The 22,437-nt window shown below is 37.2% G+C and overlaps 2 protein-coding genes across 2 annotated transcripts in view; one reads left to right on the forward strand and one right to left on the reverse strand.

Moving 5' to 3' along the window:
* On the forward strand, nucleotides 1–11,884 carry Sf3b1 (splicing factor 3b subunit 1). The gene is made up of 21 exons (XM_074087881.1): nucleotides 1–179; nucleotides 714–985; nucleotides 1,722–1,848; nucleotides 1,984–2,063; nucleotides 2,147–2,335; nucleotides 2,624–2,816; nucleotides 3,768–4,021; nucleotides 4,102–4,291; nucleotides 4,739–5,022; nucleotides 5,542–5,745; nucleotides 6,019–6,217; nucleotides 6,336–6,494; nucleotides 6,661–6,953; nucleotides 7,239–7,397; nucleotides 7,604–7,792; nucleotides 8,242–8,424; nucleotides 8,584–8,762; nucleotides 9,178–9,423; nucleotides 10,113–10,325; nucleotides 10,797–11,013; nucleotides 11,691–11,884. Exons 1-21 carry the CDS (start codon nucleotides 152–154, stop codon nucleotides 11,847–11,849), a joined length of 4,017 nt encoding a protein of 1,338 aa, XP_073943982.1. The 5' UTR covers nucleotides 1–151; the 3' UTR covers nucleotides 11,850–11,884.
* A 4,622-nt stretch (nucleotides 11,885–16,506) lies between these two features.
* The window catches only part of Pex23 (tectonin beta-propeller repeat-containing peroxin 23), a gene marked incomplete in the record, with an annotated part of 10,043 nt that continues 4,112 nt past the window's right edge, over nucleotides 16,507–22,437 (reverse strand). Inside the window, 6 exon segments of the mRNA XM_074087882.1 lie at nucleotides 16,507–17,925; nucleotides 18,001–18,075; nucleotides 18,256–18,577; nucleotides 20,149–20,235; nucleotides 21,153–21,362; nucleotides 21,859–22,055. Coding sequence (XP_073943983.1) covers nucleotides 17,738–17,925; nucleotides 18,001–18,075; nucleotides 18,256–18,577; nucleotides 20,149–20,235; nucleotides 21,153–21,362; nucleotides 21,859–22,055 — 1,079 coding nt within the window.

Genomic DNA, 22,437 nt, shown 5'->3' on the forward strand with positions numbered 1-22,437 from the left:
ATGTAATAATTGTTTTATCTGTGGACTTACGCTTTGCGATCGGTACTTGAAACGTGTTGTTTCATCTTTTGTTGTAGATTATAGTTATAATTGAGTGCAATAGAAGTGTTCCTTCTAAATTTTTGTGTCCATCCCTCCACATGAGACAATAATGGAGAAAATACCAAGGACCCACGAAGGTAAATGCATAAACACTAAATACACCCAGCCATATTTGCCAGCCCTGCTTGTCTAATATTTATATTTCTGTTTTCTCTGGAAACCTAAATTGTTTACAAAACGCAATGCAAACGAAACCACCTTATTTCAAAAATATGTACGTTTTGGTACAAATATAGTTTCAATATTTGCTTCTGATATGGGTGATGTTCCAGTTTGCGATACTAAAATCTGTGATGGATGATGATGAAGACTAGATAATTGATTTGCTTATAGTATGTGCAAAATTATAATAATGATCTAAAATGAGTTGCACTTCATTACACTAATGATATGTTAATTAAATTCATAACTTATTTCACTTGGAAGGTGTACTAATGTATCTAAAAGTAACCTAGTTTTAAAGTGTAATGTTAAGTTTTTAATGGAAATAGCTTTAGTAACCGAGCCTATCCCTGCTACAATGGTATGCATACTGTATTTTTAAGGATGAAACAAAAAAGGGGAATGTTATAGAACACACTTTAATTAAAACTTTGTTTTTTATTTCACAGCTATTGAAGCTCAAATCAAAGAAATTCAATCCAAGAAGAAAGAAATACAAGCAGAAAATGGGAATAATAAAGGTGTTTCACTAGGTGAAACATACTATGACAGTGATATATATGATAGCTCTGGCCAGGGTGGAAAATCCCGATATGATGGATATGTAACTTCCATCGCAGCCAATGATGAAGTTGAAGATGAGGATGTGGAAAATGTTCCAACTTCACAGAAAAGACCAGGATATACTGCTCCGGCTTCACTGTTAAATGACATTGCTCAAGTAAGTAAATCAAACTTAAGCTGAGGCTTGGGCTCTGATTGTTCTTAGTTATCACCCCAGGCAATATGTCAAGGATATGCAATTACATGTTCATGTAGTTTTATATCAGAAAATAAATAAAAACTGAATATTGGTCTGATAAAGTGCAAAATTAATTGAAAATTCACTTTTTTAACTAACTTCATTTATTTAATGTTTAGTTTCTCCAAACCTATGACACACAATCTAACAGTTTTCTTTATCACCTAACTGCTCAAATGAGGGTTATGTTTTCGAGAATTATGTATTGCATGTATAACTAGTTTAGAAGCCTGCTATTATGTTAAACTTGTCAGTTGGTACTTACCCATTACTAGAAATTAAAATGAAAATAGAAATTTTTGACCTGGTCATGATTATGAATGGGTGCCAACTGTTGAACTTTAAGTTACTTAAAAAGCAATCAGGTTTTGAACAATAATGTGAATGAGTGTTTAATTACATTGAAAAAGTTTGCTATGAGTCACAGGTCATGCAGTATAGTGCTACTAATGATCAGGCTCAAAAATATCTTTTTAGTCTTTTGTGAAAGAAAAGAAAGAAAGAAAGAAAAACATTTAATCGTGTCAATTATTTTCCAAAAAAAAAACGAGAACAAAAATAATAAAATATGTATCACGGTCACAAAAATAGGTGGGTTTTTCTGAGGTTTAATTTCAGTAAATCTAGTAACTTGATTGTGAATTTCTATTTACAGAGCGACAAGGACTATGATCCATTTGCAGATAAACGCAGACCAACTATCGCAGACAGAGAAGATGAATACAGGCAAAAGAGGCGTAGGATGATTATATCTCCTGAGCGTATGGATCCTTTTGCTGAAGGTAAGATAATTACATAATTTGTGCTCTAATTAAATAATAGGCTAGAAATATGTCTAATTTCTTACTAGAAATTTACTTTGTTCTAAGCTATGCTTATTCTTGATGTCTTAAGGTAATAATTGTGTATTGATGCAGGTGGTAAAACCCCAGACGTTGGATCCAGGACATATACAGAAATTATGAAAGAGCAGTACCTGAGGGCAGAAGAAACTGAGGTAAGATATAGTTATTATAATAAACTAGGTCATATAATCAATCAACATGAAACCAGTGTGAACCAATATAAACTTTATTTCAGTTAAGGAAAAAGCTTCTAGAGAGAGCTCGAGAAGGCACTTTGAAGCCTGTAGTACAAGCAAATGGAGATGCTACTAAACCAGGCACAAAACGCAAAGGACGTTGGGATCAGAGCTCAGAAGACACACCCTCTGTGAAAAAATCTTCAACTACACCAAGCTCTCAAGCTACACCATCTTGGGATAATGAGGTAATTTTCTTATAAGTACATTTTTATTTGAAATTTTTTGTTGTTTTAACCCTGTTTTAGCTAACCTTCAGTAAAGATTTTAGATATGCATGCCACGCCCATTGATGTCTTTGCTTCAAGGTATTCAGCAAATCAGCATAACCCATGAGAGTTCATAATTTCAAATTTATTACATATGGTTTTGTATACATGTAATAAATTAATGAATTACTCAGTTTAGCTCAAATTCTCTAATGGTTATTTAATTTTAATAATAATGTGAATATATCTCGATTTTTTCTTTTGTAGAGAGGTGCATGGGAAGAAACACCTGGTGCAGCGGGGCGCGGCGGCGAGACGCCGGGCGCTACGCCGTCGGCGCGCGTGTGGGACGCAACGCCGGGACATATCACGCCAGGGCATGCCACGCCCGGACGTGACACGCCTGCCCAGCACGCCTCCAGGCGTAACCGCTGGGACGAGACCCCTAAGACTGATAGAGGTAATTTATGGAATACGGTATTTGACTATTTTTTATATGTATTATAAATTAAAACTTTACAATGCCTGTTATCGAATAGAGAAACCAATTTTAAGCTACCTTTACAAATAACAAAGTTATAAAGGCATGATATACTGGCATGTGACGTCACACGCTAGTAGCGCCATACTTGCTGCATAGAGAAAAGCGTTTGAGAAAGAGACAGGTATATAGATTTTTCAAAAAATCACTAAATCCTATTTTCAACTGATTTATGTTTTCTCTTCGCTAAACACTTTCTGTATACCTATATTTTCATAATAATATATAAGACATGGCAAATTCAGGAGTAGTCAAATACTGTATTCTTGTACTTACATTGAACTACAGGAAGGAGAAACACTTTACGAGGAAATTTAATGTTTGGTACAGCAAAAGTAAAAATTAAACAGCACAAGCATTAAATATTTCGACATATAAATAGAAAGCAAACCCTAACACGTTTAGGGCTCCTAGTCTAACAAGAAACCCTTGTAGTTTTGCCATGTCCCTCCATCTGCTCCTTCCATCCGTCTGTGGTTTAGCTTAGAGACTGTTAGCTGTTAGGGAGCAGTAATTTTTTATGGATATAAAAAAAAAAATCATGATAGTAACTATTAGACAACAACGAAAACTATCAAGAACTCTTAACATGTTTATAATTATTAGTCGATCAAAACTTAATATTAAGGGCCGGTTTCACCACTTGTCGACTAACTTTAAGTGATGGATATCAGTGGTGCCGTCTCTGTTTGTTTTGTCCGAATAAACAAAGACGGCATTACTTTTATCTGACACTTAAAGTTAGTCGACAGGTGGTGAAACAGGCCCTAAATGTTTGTTGAATGTTAGTAAGTACAGAACCCTACACTGCGCGTGGCCCGACACGTACTTGGCCGATTTTTTAATAGACTGATTCATCTAATTCCACAGAAACTCCTGGGCACAACAGCGGGTGGGCAGAAACACCTCGCACGGACCGCGGCGCTGGAGTAGATACCATCCAGGAGACGCCAACGCCGGGTACCAAGCGCCGCTCGCGCTGGGACGAGACCCCGGGCGCCACGCCCGCACCGGCCACACCGACGCCGTCGCACGCCACGCCGTCCCACGCCACTCCTTCACACGCCACACCGTCACACGGTACACCGGGCACGCCACACACACCCGTCTTTACACCTGGAGGAGTGAGTATAATAAATGGTTCATGATTTTACTAATCATATTTATGTTTGATGAAATATTAAGTTTCTGATTGTTTGTTTAGTCAACGCCTGTGGGAATGAAAGCCATGGCCATGGCTACGCCTACGCCGGGTCACGTCGCCTCCATGACACCCGAGCAGCTGCAAGCCTATCGATGGGAAAAAGAGATAGACGAGCGCAACAGACCTTACACCGATGAAGAGTTGGATGCCATGTTCCCACCAGGGTACAAGGTTTTGCCCCCGCCAGCCGGTATGTACCTCACAATTTGATAATACTATTTTGTCTCGGTTTATTTTTCAATGTTCTCTTAACAATAATACTTGATGAAACGAAATTGAGAAGTTTTTAAGGCGAACAGAATACAGTAGTAAAATTAATTACCGCTTTAGTTTCAGGACACATGTATTAAACAAAGCCAACACCATGTGGATAATCAACCATCGTAATATAAAAAATACATGTGTTGTTGAATTAAAAATGAGAGAATATTCATTTTAATACTCAATTTTTCTTTCAGATGATTGATGACAATAGGACTTTATGGTCTCATGCCGTTGGACTGCCAGATTATGCTTTAACATATTATGAAATGAATTGCTTTATAAATAGTTATGTCGAGCATGCTGATGAATCTCTGTCTCATATAAGTCAATGGCATGGGCTCGCACTTTGTTAACTTGTTATGTTGTTGGGCAGGTTATGTTCCGATCCGGACCCCGGCTCGTAAGCTGACCGCAACGCCTACCCCGTTGGCTGGTACCCCAATCGGCTTTTTCATGCAGACGGAGGAGGCGGGTGGCTCGGCCGCGGCCGCCGCGCGCTTGCTGGACCCGCAGCCTAAAGGGAGCCAGCAACTGCCCTTCATGAAGCCCGAGGACGCTCAGTACTTTGACAAACTGCTCATAGACGTCGACGAGGAAACGCTGTCGCCCGACGAGCTTAAAGAAAGAAAGATTATGAAGCTCTTGCTTAAAATTAAGGTATTACAGTTAATCATCGTTGGATCCTTAGTTCTGACACGCCCTTCAGTCATCATCTCTCATTTCATGGCAAACAAACAAAACAAAACAGACATTTTTGACCAAGCTACTAGTAAAATAAGATTCTAACATGACTAAGGGGCTTTTTCACCACTCATTGGTTAGTGTTAACTGACGGTTAAATGTGATGCCGTCCTTATTTGTTTTGTTCGAATAGACGGAGACGGCATCACATTTAACCGTCAGTTAACACTAATCAATGAGTGGTGAAAAAGCCCCTTAGTCATGTTAGAATCTTCTAATCAATCTAATCAATGGGTGGTGAAACAGCCCCTAAATGTTGTTTTTATAAAATTGTCATCAAACATGGGTCAGTGTCTGTGGTTCGAATTCGAGTTTACTTTTTCGTCCAAAAAATGACAATAATAATAATAATAAAGGGAATAATAATAAGTACGAATATGTTCTATTCATTATAATCTTGTGGGAGCGTATTAAAATTAAAGTTTTATTTCCTAGAACGGTACACCGCCGATGTGCAAAGCCGCGCTGCGTCAGATCACGGACAAGGCGCGCGAGTTCGGCGCAGGGCCGCTCTTCAACCAGATCCTGCCGCTGCTCATGAGCCCTACTCTTGAGGATCAAGAGCGCCATCTACTTGTTAAGGTCATTGACCGGATTCTATACAAGCTCGATGATCTTGTGCGCCCGTACGTCCATAAAGTAAGTATGAGTTTGGTATTAGGCCTTTTTACATCCTTTTATTTGTGACGATCCATTAGAAAAGGGTCCTTATGGCAGTTTCATGAAACATGAAAGAACTGTAGAAAATACTTGTATAACAATAGACTACTGTTTAAAAAAAGATGTTAATAAATAATTTATTGAATCAGGCGTTACTTTGCGGAGATCCATATCAACCTCACCTTACCTTAGGTCGCGGGTGAGCAAAGAAATTCTTTTAGTTCATCGATGTTAATAAAGTTATTTTTCTAGATACTGGTCGTAATTGAACCGCTTTTGATTGACGAAGATTACTACGCGCGAGTGGAAGGTCGTGAGATCATCTCAAACCTTGCGAAGGCTGCAGGATTGGCCACCATGATTTCCACTATGAGACCTGATATCGACAATATTGATGAATATGTGCGAAATACTACTGCTAGGGCTTTTGCCGTCGTCGCATCGGCATTGGGTATGTTGACATAAACAAACATGCAATCAAAAGAATTAAGAGTTTACATATCTATCTTTAATTGCTATCATAACTATAAACCTTTGCCTTTCACAATTTATATTTTATTTATTTACAGGTATACCGTCCCTTCTGCCCTTCTTGAAAGCTGTGTGTAGATCAAAGAAATCATGGCAGGCTCGGCACACGGGCATAAAGATCGTGCAGCAGATAGCTATTCTGATGGGATGTGCCATATTGCCCCATCTTAAATCCCTTGTAGAAATCATTGAGCATGGTAAGTCACTACTGTATAACACTGTAATATAATACTGGTTTAAAGCTCAACCATACTCTCACCACACTTCGGTTTTGATACTTACCAATTTTAGTGTGTACAGTTACTAGTTTAAAATAGGTTCTTGTAGATTGTTTTACTGACATTTGCTTTATTATGTTAACAGGTCTGGTAGATGAGCAGCAAAAAGTCCGTACAATCACTGCGTTGGCGAGTGCTGCTTTAGCAGAAGCTGCTACTCCTTACGGCATTGAATCATTTGATTCCGTACTCAAGCCGTTGTGGAAGGGTATCAGGACCCACCGCGGTAAAGGTCTAGCCGCTTTCCTCAAGGCTATCGGTTACCTTATCCCCTTGATGGACGCTGAATACGCTAATTATTATACCCGTGAGGTGATGCTCATCCTGATTCGTGAGTTCCAGTCGCCTGATGAGGAAATGAAAAAGATTGTACTCAAGGTATGGTATGACTAATGGAATGTACACTGGACAGTGCCTAGGAATTTTACGCATGAAAATGCATGTGCTTAATCCCTGAACACTTTTGATCTGTGAATATAATTTGTAATAAAATCTTAAACTTTACTTGACTAATCATCTGATAAAAGTCAGTGCGCGGGGAGAGCCGAAGGCAGTCAACAAGTTGTTTCAGTGCTCTTTGAGGGTTTTATTTTTCCGTGTATTTTCCGGTTAATCAACGTATAAATGTATTTGTATTCAATTTCATACTTTTAACCATTTCAGGTAGTGAAACAATGTTGCGGTACAGATGGTGTAGAGCCTCAGTATATTATGGACGAAATTTTGCCGCACTTCTTTAAACACTTCTGGAACCATCGTATGGCCCTCGACAGACGTAATTACAGACAACTTGTTGACACTACTGTGGAAATCGCCAACAAAGTAAGTTTTACAATATAATATAATAGAAAATTAGAATAAACAAATACTTATACTGTTTAGGTTAGCTTGAAAAGATCCCTTTTAGGGATAAGTACGCCTTTGTACTCTTTTTGTTTTGTTGTTTTCTTTTTGTATTATTTTTGTGTTTTATGTACAATAAAGTATTTACATACATACATACTTATCTGTTTTCATAAATTCACCAGGTTGGAGCTTCAGAAATTATAAACAGAATAGTCGATGATCTTAAAGACGACAATGAACAATACAGAAAGATGGTTATGGAATCAATTGAAAAGATTCTTGCTAATCTAGGGGCAGCGGATATCGACTCCAAGCTGGAGGAAGCACTCATTGACGGCATATTGTACGCTTTCCAAGAACAGACCACAGAGGTAAATTGACGTTTATGATATGTAGTATGGAAGCACCAGTGTGAAGTGAACTGTACACGTTTTCATAATATCATACAAATATGGAATCGTGATAGCGACACGTCTCGGAGGTTTTCGATGATTACAGCTTCAAAAATAAGCATTTAATTTAAGGGGCTTCTAAACGGGCCATACTTTACTGCCTTTTGTGGCCAGCAACTACGGCCGTTCTTCTCTGACACCGTACGCAAGAGCAAGATGGAAATAATGGCCGGCCACAAATTGTAGTGAAAATATAGCCCGATTAAAAGTTCGTCAAGATTGTTTACTCTTTTTATGCATAGATATAGAGTGAGCAATTTAGCTTTTAATTTTCGCACTTTTTTATATTCTGTTTATTATACAATTGTGAATAAAGAATCACTGTGTTATATTATATTATAAAATATTAACCTTTTATTTGTCTACAGGATGTTGTGATGTTGAACGGATTCGGTACAATCGTGAACCAGTTGGGAAAACGCGTTAAACCATATTTACCCCAGATTTGCGGTATAATCCTGTGGCGTATGAACAACAAATCAGCCAAGGTGCGCCAACAGGCCGCCGATCTTATCTCGCGCATTGCCGTCGTCATGAAGACTTGTCAAGAGGTGTGTAACAAAAAATACCATAAAAAAGCCATTTCTAATTTAAGATTAATTGAGTAATTAATGTGATGATACTGATAGTGTATCCGACAGAGCCAAGAATACCCAGTAATTTTGGAAATTATTTATTCAAACAATACTATTAAAATTGTTTATTTTCAGGAAAAACTGATGGGACATCTTGGTGTGGTCCTATACGAATACTTGGGAGAGGAGTATCCCGAGGTACTTGGATCCATTTTGGGGGCTCTCAAGGCGATTGTAAACGTCATTGGTATGACCAAAATGACGCCGCCCATCAAAGATTTACTGCCTCGACTAACACCAATTTTGAAAAACAGGTAATTAATACTCGTAGCTTCCGCCGCTTGAACGGTTCTTAACAGCTTTGTGCCATTCATTTGTTTACTTAGCGTCGCTCTTCTATAAATACTATTTACTGACGTTCGCGCTAGTGGGTGTAGGGTGGGGCCAAACCATAGGTCGCCATCTACACTTTCAGCAGCGTTAAGCAGCGTTTCCACCAATAATGTTCGAGGATGTGTTGCGAGAGATGTGTTTTTCACTAACCAATAGAAACGCTTCATTTACACATCCTCGCACAGCAAATCTCTGGTGGAAACGCTGCTTTATGCGTTATTTCATATTGAGGCGTAATGTGGATTCAAATAAGGCGTATATCTTAGAACACCTGCAAACATTGTTTTCTTAAAATACAAAAATATGATGCTTAACTTGATAGTTATTGTGTTTCAGACATGAAAAAGTACAAGAGAACTGTATTGATTTAGTCGGCCGTATCGCAGATAGAGGACCTGAGTTTGTATCAGCCAGGGAATGGATGAGAATATGTTTCGAGTTGCTAGAGTTACTAAAGGCACACAAGAAAGCCATTAGGAGAGCTACTGTGAACACGTTCGGTTATATCGCCAAAGCTATTGGTCCACATGATGTGTTGGCAACTCTACTGAATAATTTGAAAGTACAAGAGCGACAGAACAGGTAAGGCGACCCACGTTATTTATATTGATTGCTGTTCTTTGGTAACAGTCACCTGAGAATGACTAGACTTTAACTATTTTTATTTTAAAAACTTTGTGATACTTAGTTCTAATTACGTTTTTAGGGAAAGAAAATAGTAGAAAAGTATCTTGAGAAAAATCGAATTCGTGTCATTAATTATTTAAGTGAATGTATCTATGAACTAAAAAGTTTCTCATCGCAATACGGTATTTGACTATTTTGTATATGTTTTATAAATTAAAACTACACAGTGCCTGTTTTCAAATAGAGAAACAATTTTTAAGCTACCTTTACAAATAACAAAGTTATAAAGGTTTGAAATTCAAGATTAGACAGAGAAAGACATACTGGTATGTGACGTCACACGCTAGTAGCGCCATACTTGCTGCATAGAGAAAAGCGTTTGAGAAAGAGACAGGTATATAGATTTTTCAAAAATCACTATAAATCCAATTTTCAACCGATTTAAGTTTTCTCTTCGCTAAACACTGTCTGTACATCTATATTTTCATAATAAAATTAAGATATGGCAAATCCAGGAGTTGTCAAATACCGTATTCAGCAGATAATTAAACATCTATAATGAATTTTGAACCCCTGCAATAATGCCTGATTTTTGTCCAAACTTATGAATAAAAAAATATATTGACTATCAAATCTTATTACAGAGTATGTACAACAGTTGCTATTGCCATCGTCGCCGAGACTTGTTCGCCCTTCACAGTACTGCCTGCTTTAATGAACGAGTACAGAGTTCCTGAGTTGAATGTCCAAAATGGCGTATTAAAGTCATTATCGTTTTTGTTTGAATATATCGGTGAAATGGGCAAGGACTATATTTACGCCGTGTGCCCGTTGCTTGAAGATGCGCTTATGGACAGGTTAGTAATGATTACAATAAAACGCAATAAAGTGTAGTGTAATACATAGGTCCTGTATGAGTCCTATAAGTTTACGTATTCATTTTAGACAAGTTGGAAAGCAAATGCAAACAGAATCATGCATTTTCAGTATTAAATTTAGATTTTTGTAAGCAAAGATAGAAAGCATGACCTGAAGCAGAATCAAAATGGAACTTTAGTATGAAATACTACTTGAGATAGTGTTTCGTCACGCTGTACAATAGAATATTTACCCACCGCTATAGTTGACCCATAGTAATTCTATTCCTTTTGGCAGTTATCAATAGAATACTCTCTAAGTGCTACTAGCACCGTTGAAGGAGAGCCGGCTTGAACATAGTGGCAGTCAAACGCGAGAGTTAAATCTATTATGTAGTAACTAAACTATTATGTAAACTGCACTTATGTGAGGTATAAGTTACTTAAACTGTCTTGTTTATCATTTACCAGGGATCTAGTGCACAGACAAACTGCGTGTGCGGCCATAAAGCACATGGCGCTTGGAGTGTACGGCTTCGGCTGCGAAGACGCGCTCGTTCACTTGTTGAACCACGTCTGGCCAAACATCTTCGAGACGTCGCCCCATCTCGTGCAGGCGTTCATGGACGCCGTTGAAGGCATGCGGGTCGCGCTCGGACCTATCAAAATATTGCAGTACGCTTTACAGGTACGACAATTACAATAAACAGTTGAAATTGTAGTTACGGTTTTGCTAGAAACTGCAGCTCATTTTGCCATTAGACTTTTGTTGAGAAAATTATCGTATTATGTTATTCCGCGGAAGAATAGACATCTCGACTCTATATCCCGTGCGTGAGAATTTGGAAAAAATCCTAGTGCACCTCTATGAGCTACAATGAATGACTTTCAAATTTCAAGGCTCTAGCTGAATATCGAAAGTTGTTATACCTATGGTTTAATATGTCTAAAGCCGAGTTTAGACTTGCAAGAAAAATGTACAAGTTGCATTGCATTGCGGCGCATGATTGACCGCTACGAATTCGTTGGCTTTACGACCTCGCAATGTAATGTAACTTGCAAGATTTTTCTTGCTAGTCTATGGTCTATTTGTGAAACCTAGATACTAAAATGACAGTCTGAAATGTCAAATGTAAAAATAATGTGGCCAGCATAAAACGAACAGTGCTGCTTTATGATTTCGGTTTCCAATATAAGATGATCCTAATTCGACCTAATGGTGGTGGTGGTGGTGATGAGTAATGAAAAAATGTGAAAGAGGGCCCTTGGGCTTTCTTCTCTGCATTAAAAATAATTTCCTAATTATCATATTAATGCGGAATTATCGCTTTTGTGTATAGCTTTAATATTTTTTTTTTTTTTCAGGGCTTGTTCCACCCTGCAAGAAAAGTTCGCGATGTTTACTGGAAGATCTACAACACCCTGTATATCGGAGGTCAAGACGCGCTGGTTGCCGGATATCCGAGAATACAAAACGATCCTAACAATCACTTTATTAGATACGAGTTAGATTATTTGCTGTAAAACTACAAACATTTATATTATAGTGCGTGATTAGATAGTTTGGTTTTATTCTGATGAACCAAAATGGGAAAATCTCGCAGTCGGGCATTTTCGTGCACAGATGTCCCTTTATTTTTTTCACTTTTAGAAAAAATATGGCTTTTTTAAATTCTGTACTCTTGAAAAAAACACATGCTCTAGAAAAAAAAACTTTTTTTCACGATAGAAAAAAATACAGTTTTTTTGCAACACTAGTTATACCCATACTAAGTGTATGAAATAAATGCAACAATAACAGGGTTCAAAAAAGGTTGGGCGATTTACGATTTTTAAAACATCGTAAGAAAAAGACGCCACGAGCTTTTTTTGACTTACTTAACAACGTTGCATATTTTTTCTTCGACTGGGTAAAAATAAATAAATACAAAATTAGAGAAATAGTAAACTTTAAACGTTTTCAACTTTAGTAAAAAGTATGGCAAAAAAAAGAAGGTTCACGATAGAATATGAAGTTTTGTTTTTGATTAACGTTTATTAAGTGTGATTAAAACCGCAAAACTTATGTTGATTTTTTGTATTTTCGGAAATTGTGCCCTGAAAATAACCTCTGCCATCGTTCGAAAAAGAAAAACAAAAGTTTATGTTCACTCATGAACGCAGTTTTATTTCCGATAAATTCATATAAATGTGATCAAAGTCCGACATAACTTCCTTGTATTTTTTGTAGTTTGGGAACATGTTGACCTCTCACACCAAACAAGACAACAACGCTTTCATTTTTCAAATGTTCACAGCATCCTCTATTTGACATTGACATGACCAGTATCTGTCTGCTCCATAGCTAAATACAGCCAGTCTTGGCTTGTTTATTGAAACTAAAATCGCCTTTATGAACTTAAAATTTAAAGAATTTGAAGTCAATAAAGGCGGATTTAGTTGAGAAGCCTCTCAGAGTAGAAACGAATAGAAAGAAGTTTACTTAAAGTCGAACAAATTGAATGATGGCCCAGAGTGGAACGTGGAACCTTTGAGCTACTAATGTCATGTTGACATCTCATACTTTTGTCAAGGATATTAAAATTGATTATTAAATAATGGTGGAACCACCCTGGGTCACTCGATTTGTTCGACTGTACCTACGGAACGTTGGAAAGCGCTATTAGAATTGATATTGAACCTTAGGACGGTAAAAGAATTCCTTGGTAGAGTGTACAAGTTGGACAGTGCGATGATTAACATGGAAGTGATAATCGCTAGATTTAACACAAGAAAGATAAATTCACTACGATCAATTTAGATAACTTGTTGTTATGTTATGAATGCTAGTGTGGAATCTATGGATTATTACTTTATTGCAGTGTAAGTTTACAGCGTTGTCTCCACATTGTCTCTATGGGTTAAAGATCTAAAGATGTTTGACCTGTTTAAATTTAATAAATTTATAGCCATAATATATGTCGATGTGTATGGTAACCAAGGTCAAGATAAAAATAAAAAAGTTTCTGTTACGAGATTCATATTTAGATTTATTTTGCACAACAATTTACTTTAGCAAATCCTTCATTTATTGAAATCAAGCTAATTTGGCTGAAATTAATAACCATACATTTTTCATAATAATTAGAAAATAACTACTATAAATAAAATATACAAATTCTGATCAAGATCTTGGTAGTATTATCCGACTGTAGCGATTACTTGACACATACATAGATGTACAAGGTATGAACTAAGTGACATGATGTCCCGTCTTTAGAAGGTACATACAAGTTATTGATCCTATATTAGGCAGTAAGGATTAAAAATATATCAAAAAAAGCAAGTCTCTCAATTACCTCATAAAGTTCTATATTGTCCAACACACTTGGAATCGCAATCGTTTTCACCACTTCTTTCTGTCACACGGTATAAGACGAGGGTGGAATGAGATGGTGAATGAGATCGCGGAAGTCAGCTCGTTAGACAATGCTGCCTCGGGTCTTCCCAATAAAATCAATCAGTCTAAAGATTTATTGTGGCAGTTGCGTTAGATACTTGTTTCAAAAATAGGTCAGTTTTTGTTTTTATTGCCTTGATGATGACTGTACCACAAATAACTGCTATAAATCCACTTTCATTGCCTGTTATCAAGATTCAAATTTCAATATCTCCAGTAGTAACTGGGATTTCAAATAACAACACTCCTTAAAATGAAATGTTATTTATATGTATGATCAGATCAAGCTTATATTTTTGTTTAAACAAGAACTTCGTGTCCCTAGATTTTAGTTAATGACTAGAATAGAGATATATACAGACATTTCATAAAACTTTAAATAATTTGGATGTTCAAAAAGACAAAAGCTGCGGCCCATGAACATGCCTCGGGATCAGAAAAGTGGGCTTGGATTGAACATTCAGTGTGTTTTACTTTTAGTGTAAGTTTTTTCCGTAATAAAAAACAATTCAATCGTTATAAGATGCGGGTACTGCCTTTTCGCAACGTGACGTTTGGCAACCTGTTTCATTTTGCAAACTCTAAAACTGTAACTATTTCAGGGCCATCGTGTAGAAACCTTTAGGTTAGGTTAGTTATCCTGAAATATTAAACAGTTGGGAAACGAAAAGTTGCGAAATGAAACAAATTGCAACGTTATTTCGTCACTACTTTGAAAAAATCTCGTATCTAAAATCAATATGTCAACAAAGTTGAACCTTGATGTAGTGTCTATAAAGTTCACTCAGAAAATTATCTATTTCGAGCTACGAGTTTTTTAAAAAGAAGTGACGATTTGCCGAAACATTAGTAAAAAGATGCTATTGATTTAGAAGAAAACATTACTTTTGAACTTTTGGGCATCATAGATCTATTTTAGGTATGTATAATCTCGTTGATAATAATTTAACAATTAATATTTGTATGGTCATGAGATAATAAGGATATTATTCATTATCGGCATTCGAAAATGCAAAACTGAATCATGATTTGCATGTCATGCCAACCAAATGTTTTTTTGTTAACTCTTTATTTTGGGTACTAGCATCATCATAATTAACCTTTTCGCCGCCAGGTCAAATACAAAAGACATCACCCATACGCCAGGCTTCTATATTGTAGTGTCTAAAATTGAACCTTAACACAATTGTGCGAAGGTTGCTTTTGCATTGAAGTAATGGACGTATATATAGGTCGTTGGGAACCTGCGGTGCGTATTATGTATATACGAGTCGTTGGCGTCGAAAAGGTTAATAAAAAAAAAAGACTTCAATCGAGTGAAAATTTTAGCGTGACTCACACTAAGCAGCAGGGCTACTACGAAACTCGAAGTTCGTTTCGTGCGGTCCCTCTGACACTTATAATAATAATATCACGGGACAATTTACACCAATTGACCTAGTCCCAAAGTAAGCTTAGCGAAGCTTGTGTTATGGGTACTTATACTAATTTACACGAAAGCGAGAGAGACACGACACGAACTTCGAGTTTCGTAGTAGCCCTGCAGATACGGTAAGACAGCGGTTCTCAAATATTTTTTTATCGACGGATCCCTATTGAAAAACTAATCATAAATGAACTAAACTGGAGCCCTAAAATACTCAAAAGCAATTAATTTGATAGGCTTACGGTACACCATAAGTATTTATTTTGATTAAGGATTTGTGGAGCCCCCGCAGAAGCTTGGCGGACCCCCTGGGCTCCGCGGAGCACACATCTTTCTATATCGCATCCTATATAATTCAACTTATAGTACCGGGAAGACCGAGCTTTGCTCGAGCTAAAACTCGATAATAAGCGTTTTCCTAGAGATAAGACTAAGCTAGATCGATTTGTCATCCCCGAAAACCCCTACATACCAAATTTCATCGAATTATATAATAATCTCTTATTAGTTTTATTTATACTAGCCTTTACTCGCAACTCCGCTTATCCTAGGTATGTCCTTTTCCAGGACTCAAACTCTGTATACCGAATCTCATCCAAATCCGTTTAGTGGTTTAGACGTGATGAAGTAACAAACAGACTTACAAACTTTCGAATTTATAATATTATAGTGGGATGTCTTATTGTGTAGGTATCTATTATTTTTGGTATAATTTGAGTTTTACAGCGCATTGGTGTTTAAACTGTAATGTTTAATTTTTTGCTGACAAATAAATATATATACTGCTCAAAAGAAAATAAGGGCCACGTGAATTTCATTCGTGAAACGAAAATACTAATAAATATATGGATAGGTCTTTTAAAACAATTAATGGGGTCTCCAGGACAATTTTTCGATTCAGCTATCTGTTTGCGAAATATTCAACTTAAAATCTAAACTGTTGGGTGGAAAAAATTGAAAAAATTCAGGATGGTAAAGGTAGAGTCATTCACGATGACGCGTGCCGTGGTTTTTATTACAATGTCTAATTTTGTCAAAATCACGCGTTTTCGTGGATGGCACTACTTTACTAGTAACAAGCGAAGTTTTTTCTTGATAAGATTAGTACTTAGGTAATATTAGTTTATTTAGGTATAATAATTAAGCTAAACCTGGAACTTTAATTACACATAATAAAATTCTTAGAAAAATATTACTTGATTTTTTCGAAATGGCTACGGAACCCTATCTTGGGCGTGTCCGACACGCTCTTGGCCGGTTTTTTTTTTAGATAATAATACTTAATGGAAAAAACACGGTCTCGGCCGAGATTTTTTTAGATAATATAATGATTATATAGAAAAAAGCACATTTTTTGGGTCTCGGCCGAGATTAAAAAAGCAGTCTCGGTCGGACCTTACTGGCCACATCAAATTGCTTTACAATCAGCTTTGTATTAAATTCGGATACGTACAAAGTTGGGAAAGTAAGCGGTCGATATTATTGTATCGGCATAGTGCGCGATGATAGTTTCAGATAATTAAGATTTTATACGCAGATAAAATATTATAGCATCTGCTTAGTGTGTGACACGCTTTTCACCGACTGGAACTATGGCTCAGTTACATTGATCGGTAGGTTTCACATCCGGTAGATTTTTGTAAGCACGAGTTCGCACGCACCATTCGGGAACCGTTTTCATTGATTTTCACGCTGTATGTCGACCGAGTTATCGACTTATTAGTTTCACTTGTCATTATACCGCTTGCGGGGGCAAGCGGCCAATGTAACTGAGCCATTACGTAAATAAATTAACCCATATTCAAGTAACAGAGGCAAAATTTGTACTTTTTTTATGGTAAAGTTTAGCGAGCAAGATAACCAAATAAATATCCTAACTAGTTTACCATCAAATTAAAAACTATAAACAACAAAGCAGTGTTGTGTTTTTGATTTCACTTATAAATACTTAAATTAACTCAAAAAAAAAACGTTGGTAAACAATTTAAATTAATATGAGCACAATAATACTAAAAAGTAGGAATTTAAGCATTTTAGCAGTCTAACATGAGCCACTATACTCCTGGAAGATTATATCACAATTATATAATAAAATATCTCGCTGAGATCTTTCTTAGCGAAGTAGATTTATAAGTGACCGATTTTTCATCACTAGTATGCTATCTTACTGTTGGCCTCCAATAATTAAAACTAGAGGTACATGTATGAAACACTACAAACACCAATTACCACCTAACAAACTACATGTAAGCAATTGAATATAAATAAATAAATAAATAATTATCATTTTCATTCTTAATGAGGGAACAAGAATTAGTATCTAACACGACAAACTGACAAATGCAGCGCATTATTCTCTACCTGCTGGGTGTACAAGAACAAAGAATCCATATTTTGTTGGTAGCCCTAGTGATGTTGCAGACGTTTAAAATAAAATAGTTAGCAACTGAGACAGTTGCAGTACAATCGCCTGACAAAATCGGCCACAATTAAATCTAGCTTTGGTATAAATGTGTCTTTACAAGCTTAATAATAAAGGGTGAATATTTAAAGCGGTTGTCCTCGGGCAGAGACGTGGATTACAGCGCCGCCGCCGGAGAGAGCCGGCTGCCAGGCGATGCCGGCCGAGCACTCCACGCTAACGCCTATCCTCCGATGCAGTGCCCCGTCAGTTCCCACTCCCCACACGTCCCGCTCGCCACTCGAAACCTGCTTCAACGGGGTCATCTCGCTATCTACAACAATAAGCACTTCCTTAGTAACCACAAAAGGTTTAAGATCCCAATAGACCATATATCCATGATACCTACCAAAATATTGCATTACATATCGATGCAGTGAAAAAGCTTTTACCGAATGCATGCTCTTGTAGTCCGTAAATGGTACTAAAATATATAGATACAGGATTATATTATATACAAGCTTAAGTATAGACAAATAAATGTTACCACAGGCCATATTATTATAGCATATATACGTTATTTTATAGCATTGCTCTATTTCTTGGGTAAAATTATGGAATATCTAGTTTCGTATTCACTCACACTAAAAACGTTATTAAATACCTGTTAAGTGTTTCCATTGCTTTCCATCTTGGTGCGTTTTCGTGACATCGGTTCTCACAACCGTGACTCCATTGGAAAGAACAACCCATGCCGCTTCTTTCGTCAATGACACAGATTTCGCACTGACGTTGGTCTTAGGAGCAAAACCGATATTACTCTTTGGTGCTTCAATCAAATTCCAGTTAGACCCTGAAGGGTTTTCAACGGAAATTCCTTCCCTGTAATAAAGTTCTCCTTTGCGGCCAACCGCCCACACTATACCACAGCTGGTACTTATCGCGATCAAAGCTTGTGGATTGTTTATATGCTCCCAATGTGTACCCTAAAAAAAGCTTGGTTAGTTATAATACTAGTAGCAGGTCAATAGTTTTCAGTAAGGATAAGTGTAAACCTATGCACAAACTACTTACAGGTTATGAGAACTATTTAGTAAGGGATTCAAATTGCAATACAAGTTCGGTTTATTCATTAAAATGGGAAGGCACGTAAATAAATAATCTATACACTCTTAGTACCCTATTTTAGTGGTAAGTTTTTGAAAATAATATAATCTTTACATAATACCTATATCATATGAATATGATAAGTACAAATATCTACCTATACAGCCATAGCGTCAAATATGTATACATCGACCTTATGGTTAGTGGCATAAAGGTGTATAGATACGTAACGTTTTGGTAACCTAGATATATTTATGTATGACCTTGACTGTATAGTCGAACATGACATGAATAAGGGTGGAACCTTTTAACAATAAAATTCACTATGATTTCCTTGACAACTGGGATGTCAACTTGACATCAGTACACAGATTACCCCCCATCAATAGAACAAAGGCACAAAACAGATAGGTACACAAATCAATCTACATGTGCGCTCGAGCAACGCACACATAGACACTGCTCACGGACACGATATCTCGGATCGGTTGGGACCAGTGCGAGCGCGAGTGCCATCCGCTTGAGACACCGTGAGACACGCGTCTATGAACTTTTTTGTGCAATAATAGAGAATGCGAATTTATTACAATCCAATCCATATACCAATATTATAAATGCGAAAGTGTGTTTGTGTGTTTGCCCGTCTTTCAGGCCGTAACGGAGCGACGGATCGACGTGATTTTTGGCATAGAGATAGCTTATAGGCCCGAGAGTGACATAGGCCAATGCAATTATCCCGGAAAATGCACAGTTCCCAAAGGAACAGCGCGCGATAACCGAATACCACGCGGTCGGAGCCGCGGGCAAAGGCTAGTTTAAAATATAATAATCGTGCATTTCGCCTACAGATACGTCGTGACAAACTTGTAATAATAACAATGACAAACATTAAAATTAGTTATTTTAATTTATATTTCCATTCTTCCCATTTCATTCTCAACAATAAATCCAACAACTAGATCGCTATAGGATAGGTGTGCTTTAAAATTTCGAGGGATTTCTCTGAGATCCCATCACTAGATCCTGACTTGGTGTCAATGGGACAACGTCGAAAGTATGTCCATTAGAACTAGAACTAAAAAAGAATTTTGAAATTCGGTCCACAATGGCGCAGTTATCGCGTAACAAACATACCTACAAAAAAAAATACACTCGAACCTCCTTTTTGAAGTCGGTTAAAAAGTGAAGTACATACATGAGATTGACTTCTGTACCTATCAATTTTGTGACAAAAGGTTTCACCCTGGTACAGTCAAGGAAATTAAATTACGTCCCAGGGTGGAACCTTTTCATAATCATTTTTGTCATGATTTCTTTAGCAGATGTATGGAATGTCAATATGACATTAGTAGTACAAAGGTTCCACCCTGGGTAGTGATTTAATTTCCTTGACTGTACATGATTCAGTTTTTTCGACTGTGCCATAAACTTTTAATTTGGAAAAGCTTACCGCTGGTGTGGCCGGCGTGACGCCGCTCCGGTATATAGCATCTCCACCCAATGTAACTGCCCAAACTGAAGTCTCGTCGCCTTCACTCTAATATTTACATAAACGAAAAAACATAAATTTATAAAAGAAGGTAGTATACATCCTGCATTTCATCTATTTATATAATAATATTTAAATTCAATATTATTTTAGCGCCATCTAGGAAAAGCGCGGTCAAAATGGAATAGGTACAAAGTGCCGCGGCCGGCGCCCCTAAGACCACTGCTCCCGTGTGCAACGCACACCCTGCACTATAGGTAAAGACGCCCCTGACAGGAACTTTAAATCCGTTAAGTCTAGAAACCGACAGTATTTGTCGGTTACTAATCTATGAAAGTATATTTTGTAGAAAAAAAATGTTTTTGTTTCAAAAATAGTGTAATATTTTGATACATTTTTTTTTTACTTTAAACTCACTCTTTGTCGGACCCTAACTGATTGCTCCTCTCATCTACTCAAAGGTTGACTGGTAGAGATCCCTTAAAGGGATAAGTCCGCCTTTGTACAAGTATCTCAAAGTTTGTCAATTGTGTTTTGTTTATTTTCTTTTGTACAATAAAGAGTTTACATACATACATACATACTTCTTACACCTAGTAAGTATGCCACACCTAATTCATTTTGTTTTATATAATTTCGCAATACGTATCGGTACGTATGTACCGATTCGTAAAAGACATCAACCTTCCAAATTTTAAATTTGTGACAACCCTTCCTTATCGAAAATACAAACTGAGACATGGATGCACAGAAAAACCAGAAAACCCGTAAAAGTAACAAATTTGGAGTTGAAATAAAAAATACAAAAAGACTCCAAAAAACCAATCATAACCCTTCCTTACTTGCCTAAATACCTATACAGGCTGCGGTATCGCTCAACTTCAAAGGCGTGGGCCTACTGTAGGGAAAACTTCTTATACTGTGGTATAAGGCTTTGAAAGCACAGTAGCCATAAGTTTGCTTACCCATAAAGATATGTCAACTAAAGCAGTGCTCCCTGCGCGAATCCATGGGCCTTCTGTGATAATCTGAGCCTTCCTGTACCATCTTCGGCGACGCACGCAATCTGTGAATATTTTCTTCCCATGATAAGGAGCTGGAAAATCTGTAGCATATTGCCATCCATCGCTATCCACGCCCCCTGGCGTATTATAGTCCACCATCCACTCTGATATCTAAAGAAGATAGTGTTAGTTGTAGCAAAATATAGGGAAGTACTTGTACTATGGAAATAGGTCAAAGTAATACACAACCCAGTAAGCGCATCGAACTGTACCTCTAGCTTAGCACGCTTCTGAACGTCAGCCAACTTAAGGGACGTGATTACATATAAGACTCGTTAAGTGAGCGTGAGCGTCATTCATGCATGTAATTCCATCTTACTCTATCATCTTTATATTATAACCATCCACCATCATCTTTATATTTTTACATCCTCAGGTTGGCCGACGTTGGCCGTATATAGCGCGCTTGTGAGAACAGGATCGAGTTATCTACAGTGAACACACGAGAGTAGGAGAGTAGATACCTATAGTACCTAATGTCTGATGTTAATGACGAACATGAGTAGCGAAAATCGATTCAAAATCAACTGAAAAATCGATTAATCAGAATGAATCTGGGACTTCTATACACGGCACGAGAAATACGTTAACTTTAACTTGTACATACCCAATGCCAATGGCGACTTAATAATTTGGTATGTTCTCGCGTTCTTTTATGTTTTCCAGTAATGTCACTCCACATGTAGCGATCTGTCGGCAGGCCAACCGATGTGTAGCCAGACAGAGGGTTCCATCTCTGATTCTCATATATGCAATAGGTTTGAGTATCATTCATTGAGTGAATACCATCATTGCTGCCTATACCTGTAAGAATAAGTTTTTGTTTATTATTATAACTTATTTGACGACCAGATGGCCTAGTGGTTAGAGAACCTGACTATGAAGCTTGAGGTCCCGGGTTCGATTCCCGCGTCGGGGCAGATATTTGTATGAAAAATACGAATGTTTGTTCTCAGGTCTTGTGTGTTTAATATGTATTTAAGTATGTATCTATCTATATAATTATATTTATCCGTTGCTTAGTACCCATAACACAAGCTTTGCTAAGCTTACTTTGGGACTAGGTTAATTGGTGTGAATTGTCCCGTGATATTTATTTATTTATAAGCATTTTTAATACATTATTTTTGTTGACTGTACTTCATTCTTGCATTGTCAGTCAGTTGAAAGTGGGGGGCGACTGAGT

The sequence above is a fragment of the Choristoneura fumiferana genome, chromosome 5 (assembly GCF_025370935.1).
Source record: "Choristoneura fumiferana chromosome 5, NRCan_CFum_1, whole genome shotgun sequence".
NCBI lineage: Eukaryota > Metazoa > Arthropoda > Insecta > Lepidoptera > Tortricidae > Choristoneura > Choristoneura fumiferana.